At 44.9% G+C, this 8,729-nt stretch overlaps 1 protein-coding gene across 12 annotated transcripts in view; it reads right to left on the reverse strand.

The window, feature by feature from the left end:
* ABI1 (abl interactor 1) overlaps window positions 1-8,636 on the reverse strand; it is an 83,373-nt gene extending 74,737 nt beyond the window's left edge. For 4 of the 12 annotated variants that reach the window (XM_075587638.1, XM_075587634.1, XM_075587636.1 and 1 more), the window contains exon 1: window positions 8,394-8,636. In XM_075587638.1, the coding sequence (XP_075443753.1) occupies window positions 8,394-8,510 (117 nt within the window). In that variant the 5' untranslated portion in view covers window positions 8,511-8,636. The remainder of the gene's footprint in view (window positions 1-8,393) is intronic. The other 8 variants (XM_075587637.1, XM_075587633.1, XM_075587640.1 and 5 more) reach the window with 4 other exon arrangements.
* Between the last annotated feature and the right edge of the window lie 93 nt (window positions 8,637-8,729).

Raw genomic sequence — 8,729 nt, forward strand, 5'->3', positions numbered from 1 at the left:
ACTGATTTCTAATAGTGTGAGTGCCAAGATATAGAACAGAACAGAAAGAGGTTAATGCATTCCAAAGAAATACAACCGCTGCATAAACAAAAGCACTGGAAGCATTCAACCCATTAGGTGTTCCCAATCAATGCAATACTCAGACAAATCTAAAAATTGCTCTCAGTGACCATTAATACATAATCACTAAGCAATACAATCTATAGAACTCACAGGAACAAGCAGAAACCCCATCAGGGCCTATGTACCAAAGCGAAAACAAATGTGTTGACAGTTTTATTTCATTTAATTTTCCTTCCGATCACATCTGAGACGTTGTACCTTGTACCAGAACCCATAAAAGGTGTCAATGTTTGGTCTAATGTTACTAAAAAGGACCTTGTGTAACAATAATAAAAAGAGTAGAGAAGTGCACAATATTCAGCGCCATTTGGTTATGTTGCAAAGTGGGATTAAAGGTTTGACCATTTGGTTGCCGTCTAGATCTACTAAAACCAGCGTTTCCCAAATGGTTCTGTGGAGCAGTCCCAGGGGTTCCGCCTACGGACTCACTGTGCCGGCTTTCCCTCCCACCTCAACCATTCTCGAGCACGGCTTTCCCCCTCAAACCCCCCCTTCCCACCCTTTCCCCTCCTCACCCCCTCCACTGAGCCCGCTCTCAGGTCAGGACTGCAGGAGCACGCTCTAGCTGCAGCACTTCCAGTGTAGCATGTGCGCGTGCAGCCCTGAACCGCCTCGCCGCCGTTTCCCTCGTCCCCCCCCCACCCCCGCCGCTTCCTCCGCCAGCACCGCTGTCACCACCACCATCCTCCGAAGGGCAGGATACCAGCCTCTCCTCCCTCCTGAGGGGTGCTGGGGGATATATATGTATTGGGGCAGTGGTGGTCTTTTAAAAATACATTGGGGTATTTAAAGGTATTTGATTTTGAACCAAGAAAAATTTATGTGCTACGCTAAAAATATTTAAGGGGTTCCATTCTGTTGTACAAAATATAAAAGGGTTCCATGACTACATTTAATTGGGAAACACTGTACTAGACCATGGGGTCTGTCACTCCGGGGGCCTCACATGGCGTGCTCGTTAACTCAAAGTTCCTGCTTGTTTTTCTACGTGCAAGTGGCATGAGGAGAACTCCTTCCCTTCTGTTCAGTCATCAGTGATGGAGCGGTCACAGGGTTGTGTGCTGGAGGGTTCGGTTGTCTTTTCGACACTCAAAGGGTGTAAGAGGGGCAAGACCCATGTAGCAGATCAAAAAAGAAATGGAACCATCCGAGAGTAATTGGCTGCCTTAGGAGTGGACACCCTTAAAGCAGAACTCCAGGCTCCATTTCTTGCTTTGTTTAAGTTATAGACTTGAAGCAAGGACCCCCTGCTTCCCCAGATACTGGCCCCCCCTACTGGAGGTCTGCATCTTGGGAAGCAGGGGGAAACGCGGAGCTGAAATTAATGCAGTTCAGCTCTGGAGACACCCTGCTTCAATCCTGCAACTACATAAAATAACAATAAACCAAGCAAAAAAATGCAACCTGGGGTGTTGCTTTAAAGTAACCGTTTTACTTATATGCATTCTGAATGTTTCTCTTTTCTTCGGTCCACTGAATTCCAGCACATCAGCTACTTCTGTTTATACAACAATTATGAATAAATATATTAAAGGAAAAAAAGGTGGGGGGGGGGGGGGGGAGGGGCTCACTATTGTGTGTGGTCATTTTTCATTGTGCCATAGGCTGTGTCCATAGAGACTGCAGCTGTGCGGAGGCTTTCCCTGGCCTTAGTGCGCGCGCCGTCCGGGGGCGGGCCAGTGACGTCACGGTGCTGGTCTGCCCTCATTGGGCGAACCGCTCACGTGACCGGCCCTCCACGCCAAAACTTAAATTGATCTGTCTCCTCCGCACGCCTGCGGAAGCGCCTCCTAAAGCCGCCCTCATAAAGGGTGCCGGGGGTAAGTTCGCTGCCGCAGTGCGGCTCAGAGTCATCTGCCTGACCATGTCCAAAGCCTCAGGACGAGTCAACGCTGGCGCGGTCCGCGCGCTTACCTTCTTCAATGTGGATGGTCACATCCCCTCATGCTGTGCGCGCTCGCTCATGCGCGTGCACACAAGCTCTCCCAAGCTTTGTGCTTGAGGAGACACTCGAGATATACTTTCTTGCTCTGAGCAGGGTCACATAACCCTGCTCTGACCAATGACAGAAGAGAGGCAGGATAGGCAGAGCACTGTGAACGAGCAGGGCGGGGGGTGAACGGGGACCGGAGCGCTGTGAACGAGGAGGGCGGGGCGTGAACGGGGACCGGAGCGCTGTGAACGAGGAGGGCAGGGCGTGAACGGGGACCGGAGCGCTGTGAACTGTGGTGGGGGGCTGGATTGATGTGAATGGGGGGAAAGAGAGAGGGAGGAGGGGAGCGGAGGGAGAGGAGAGATCAGGGGGACGAGAGAGGGGAGGGAAGGGGGGGGAGAGGGGAGGGAAGGGGGGGAGAGGGGAGGGAAGGGGGGGAGGTGAGGGAAGAGGGGGGAGGGGAGGGAAGGGGAGGAGAGGGGAGGGAAGGGGGGAGAGAAAATGGAGTGACACACACACAGACAGCCCCGATCCAGCCAAGGACACGCCCCCTCCCATAATAGCCACGCCCCCCGCTCCTGCTCTAAAAATATTGCAGGACCCGATCGCTTATACTTTTAGAGTTGGTGAAATCACACCGCTCAAGCATGAGCGAGCTCAGCGCCAGCGTGGACTCAAACTTATGGGTGTAGGCAAGTATCAGTTGATAAATGGGTACTATGGACGTCCTCCACCCCGCTTGTATGAAGGTGATCTCCCTTTACTGATAAGATGTGATGATATAAACGGCATGCGTGGAAACCGGCCTTGAGTTTTCATTTGAGAATAAAAGCTTTTGTTTTAAAGAAATGATACCTCTATGGTCATTATCAGCATTGTGTTTTTTTTTTTAATTACCCATCTTATTACTGAAGGAAGAATAAAGGGACATCGCGAGGTGCAGGACGTCCCACAGTACAAGGTTATGAACCCAGGTATCCATCAATAATTATCAGAAGGCACTGTGTGTGTTTTATTCTTCCCGCAGTAGTAATGAAGCCATCATTAGTCAAACAAAATATTCACCTATAGTTTGGGGAACTGACAAAAAAAAACAAAAAATCTCTCCACAAGAAAGACATTAGAAAAAGATAATTTTTTTTTACTAATAAAAACGTTTCAGAAAAATACATTTTACAGGAAGCAGGAGGCTTCTGGAAATTAACCTCATTACTTTCACCTCTGGGACCCCCGGCTGACCCCTCAGGTACTGAAGTAGATTTGGTCCGAATTGTCCAACGCCATAGCTAGTGTTTGTAGCCAGGTATATATTATAAATACACCTCGTCATACTACGTTTAATGCTACATTGTAGCATGCTTTTTTTGTAGGTAGATAAAATCCTGAACATACAACAATTCTTCATCAATTTCATTGCCAAAGAGAAACATGGCTGTAAGAATAAAGAGGTCTGATCCTTTCCCACTTGCAGATTTTTCAGCCATACAAACTTCTATATGACTTTTAAATAGCTGCATTATAATGTAATACTGTATATAATGTAACATGTTTAAATCTTCTGCCAGAAACACCTCTAGTAAAGGGTTTAAAAACTTATTTACATTCAGGCACACAAGTCCCCCTTAGAATCCCAAGCCTGTGTACTTTCACATTGCAGAAATCGCAGTATCCTTTGCTCACCAGGACTGCACTGGGAGTTGCAGACCATAGTGTTGTATTACATTAGACAGCAGGTCTCAACGTGCTGGTACTGCCACACTACATCGCCGTCACATTTCCCCAGGGGGCAGACACCCTCAGCCTCGCCTTTGTGAAACTATTCAGACAACTGCTTGACTTGGGTGGAGTGAGCATGGAACAGGAAGCAGTTCAGTGCCTGCCTCTGTTATCATTGCAAAAGAGAGCTCTCAGAACAGACCTTTGAAGGACAGCTTCCCATTTTGCTGCCCCATAAACACATGCTGCTAACTACGAGGTGCTTGGTGTTTCCCCATTTGTTATTTCGGGCTGTATTTACAAACTAAACGACTCTCCCTAATGCACACAGCAGCACATCTCATTATTTGGATGCACCGAGTTTGCATGCTGTGTGTCTACAAAGATTAACCCATTTGGTGGCAGGGAGGTCTGTAATGCCATTTGCATTACAGGCCTCTGCGGTAAAGGGTTGAAGGTTCTTATCAACTATATTTTATACAGCATAAAAAAGGGACTAATCATTTGTATGTTATGGTTTTATTTTAGGAGTAGTAGACCATGTCATTTCTTTCAGTGCAGTCCGACAGTTGGCTGACAGCCATTCAACTCCAGTGTAAAACACTTCATGGACCACTTAACATTGACAACCAAGATGCCTACCATATTGGACACAAATGTAGACATATTGATCATGCACATGCTGTTATCAATAATGTTATCATCACAGACTCCTCTCAACTTCCCATAACCAATTCATTTCAGCATACTGAGAGATGCAAGTAGTTTCATTAAGGCACCACTCCAATCAGAGAACATACAGCAATGTCATCAAAAATAAAGGGGAAGTGGTAGTATTCTGCCTTCAAACAGAAGCTAAGCGCAGTGTAAAGGGGCTCGACAAGTCTTCAAAATGTAATATTTGTTGTGAAATGGACAGAGCATTTTTAAAAACAGGCAGCTCTTGCTGTCAATCAGGCTATTCTGGTTTAGAAAGTGCTGACATGTAACAATAGGTGGGTAGGCTTACAGTATGCCCTCATTATAATGGGATTAATAAACATGTGTTTCTGGTGTTGTTATTTTTCTACCTTCTGCTAACGTCAAAGAAACAGGCATAAACAGACCTGTGTCAACAAGTTACCAACATGTCACACTTGTGATCAATAAAAGCTTGATGTGCATCTAGAGCACTTTTCATGCGTCTCATACACAGTTTTGTAACTAAAGCAGCCTCTAACACCAGATCCGTACCAAAGATGAGGAAAATGGGCACCAGAGAACCGTTTGAGTGGCAAGTTGCCTTTTTGATCTAAATGATAGGAATCTAGTCACACGATGACGGATGGAAGCCTACGGAGCAAGAGGAGCTAAGAAAGACGTGAGAAAGAACAAGTTATCCTCCAGGATTAACAGTAGACTACAAATTTAGCAAGTCAGAGAGTGAAATCATATGCAATTACATACATCATTATGGATACTAGTGTGCATTGCTCAGTGCCACTCCTCTGAGAAGCCCATCCTTTCCGTGCAGCACTTTGTATAGATTGATTTTAAACCGCAACTGATTATTTATAAAGGCCTAACTTAACCGGAACTGGGATGTCACCTTGTAGGATTGTATCCGTTTGGACCTGAAAATATTAAATAATGTAAACATTGGGATAAATAGCAGTGCAAGTGTACTTGCAGATGCACATCTCCAAAATCACCAGAAAACTTACATAGGGAAAATTACCTGTTGCGTTCTACGATTCAGGTTGCAACGATATAAAAATTCTAAATAATGAGTGCAGTTACAGTATCAAATAGTTCTGCAAGAGCGGGCGTACTTGACTTGGGCCACGAGGCAGGAGGCAAGCATCAGCTTGATAGTCCGATTTATATAATTGAACCCTGGCAGGGCCGGATAGGAGTTGTGCAGGGCTCAGTGCAGTGGGGTCTCACCTTCTCCGGAGCAGCAGCAGCTCTCATACGACGCAGCGTCACGGCGCCATGTCAGGGCAACACGGCACCATGTGACATCACAGCAGGAGGAGATGCCCATCTGGAGAAGGCAAGAGACACCAAGAGGCCCCCACACTTTCCTGGCAATCAGTGTAATTGTTGTGCAGGGCAGTGGCACCGATGGAACCGCCATAAAGCCGTCCTGAATCCAGAAATGATTAGGTCGCACCTTGGCGTTAACAGATTTTTGATAATTTGACAGATTAGATCATTGAGTGTTGCACAGTTTTGTAACAGAGGATTTTCAATCATTTTCAGATAACATCTCTGTATAATTAAAAGAGCACTGCGTGTTCCAATACAAACTATGCGGAGTATTCTGGAACAGGAATTCAGCAATATAGATATATAGGGCTCTATTATCAAAGGCAACATTTAGACGCAATCGTCATCTTGTAGCAACTCATGCTGAAATATAACTGCACCAGGCGGCTTCTATGTATTAATCGATAGAGTGGGAGGAGGTAGGGCAATGACATTTGGATTTGAAATGTACGGCTTGCGTTTGACGTTTTTCTGCATCAGTTTTAGTCACCTTAAAGGCAGCGTAAATCTTTTTTAGCGCGGAATACAAAAGTAGAAATGCCAGCAATAAATATGTTGTGCTTCAGACAGAAAACATACGATTCCTTTATGCAATTACGTCAGTAGACACCATAAAGTGCAGGTTTATAACACGCGCTCACATTGGATCAATAACATTTTAAAATAAGTACGTACAGTGTATATGCTGCGGTCGAAGAGACATCAGGCCAGATTTAAAGTTGTACTTGGTAAATTTAGAAGTAAAACTCTTTGGACTATTTCATTAAGATTTGGGCAAGATCCTTGCGGTAAAAAAAGACACACCATTTTCTTAAAATCAAACTGAAACTGTGGAAAAGTAGCAAACAAGGAAATTCGTAACACTGGAAATGTAAAAAAGTGGTACTAAAAAACCCCTGTGAAATCACTCTTGAATTGAGATTCACTCTACAGGAGTGACATTTGACAGTGTTGTTCTACCGGCGCGCACACAAAAATTCTGCTTTTCTTTAAAGACAGTGATGGGTGGATCAGTTCCTTAAAACACTGATTTTCAGCTGCCTATAACATTTCCGTGTTGGTGGAAACAAGAGTAAAAAAAAAAAAAAAAAAAAATCCATCTTTGAAAATCTCTTTAGTTGTCTTTGAAATACACCAGAAAAGTAGCAATTTTACCATTTCACTTCATATTCAGTACTGCTTTCACATAGACATTCCTTAGAACGGTGGTTGGCAAAAACTAAAAAAAACTTTGAGGCTTATAATGAAGTTTAAGAATGAATTACAAAAGGAAACAAGCATACATTTCCAAACGTTTTATTTTTTTACAGTCTATATATTCACCAGGTTTTTGTTATGTTTTTATGTTACTATTAGAAATGCAGTAATGTTACATTAGGGGCACAATAGATATATTTGAATGTGTATATATACACCCATATATGAACTTAAAAGTGTACTGAATGCCCTTTGTCAATAGGGCTGCCTATAGATTGCCTTTATTAAAAATGTTTTGCACCAAATTACAGTATGAACATGCTGCTGACATTTTCTGTATGTTTAACTCATTGGCTGCAGGGAGGCCTGTAAGCATTGCAGAGCACACTGCCAGCACTGGGGTTGCAAGAATAAAACATTAACCATGAGATCAATAGGTGGCAACCCCTTAAGCAAGTAAAGATTGTCAGCCCTCCAGTGCTAGGGTGGTTGTAACACATTACAGTGCATTAGAGGCCTTTCTGGCACTGGAAGGCTTAACATACTGCCAGACAAGAGGGGGCAGAGACTTCTGTGAATTCAAGGAGCCATTACTTATCAAGTACTAGTGTTTAACGCTGCATTGACCTACAGTGTGGGACAGGACCATGCCACCAGCTGTCACACACACACACATCAGGGTCACGCTGAAAGCAGTCATCATGACAAGTGCTATAGTTTACCCGTCTTGTTCACTGTATAACAAAATAGGGTGTAAACAGCCCATATTAATTAAGAATAATTAATCACCAACATATCCAAATATTAACAATATCCACGACCAGGTGGAAGAGAACTGTAGGCTTTCACTTTTGTCTAGACATAAACCTTAACAATGGTCATTATGTCTACTTTGCAAACACATAAAATGCTACTACGATCATTTCCTTGTAGAGTATACAGAAACATCAAACAGAATATTTTACCCCAAGAGACAGGAAAGTGCCCCAGCCCAGCTAATAAAACATGCTGGGTTACCCTGCCCAAGAGAGATCTGTGTGATATGACTCATTATTAAACAAAAAAAAAAAAGGACACTCCCTCTGGGCAGAGTTGGGATACACCCAGCACCCATCTCCCTTCCTGATGGCCTCCAAAAGAGGGTGGGGGGACACGAAATAGCAAAAGTGCACTGGAAAGGATGTGTGCAGGGATCACACTGGGGGTGATCACATTGTATCAAGAGCCTGCAAGCGATCCCCCCCCCCCCCCATTGTTTTAATTGCAACATCCCCACACTTCCTGTATTGTAACTGCACCTCCCCTCCTTACAGCCATTAGCCAGCAATTCTCCCCCCCCTCCCCGGTAACATGAAACACGCATGAGTAAGTATGACCCGCAGCCCCCTCTCACCTGTATGTAGTTACTCTCGCAGTAGTCTGCTACCCGGGTCAGGTTCTGGTAGCTCTCGATCAGAGCCCTCTTGCCGGCGGGGATCTCGTCCTCTAGTAACATCTGCAGCTCTGCCATCTTCCAGCCCTGTGCATCTCTTCCTTGTGAGCTGAGGACAGACAGCTGAGCCCGGACCCGCCCGCCTGCCCCCGCTGCCGCTGGTATTCTGGGATCCCGAGCCTCGCTTCCGCCTCAGCTCCACCTTACAACTCCCTCCCTCCCCTCGCTCTTTACACAGACTCACAACAAAATAATACCATGTGCAAAGCAATCTGGGAGTTGTAGTGTTTTCGGTGG

This window comes from Ascaphus truei, chromosome 2 (assembly GCF_040206685.1).
Source record: "Ascaphus truei isolate aAscTru1 chromosome 2, aAscTru1.hap1, whole genome shotgun sequence".
Classification (NCBI taxonomy): domain Eukaryota; kingdom Metazoa; phylum Chordata; class Amphibia; order Anura; family Ascaphidae; genus Ascaphus; species Ascaphus truei.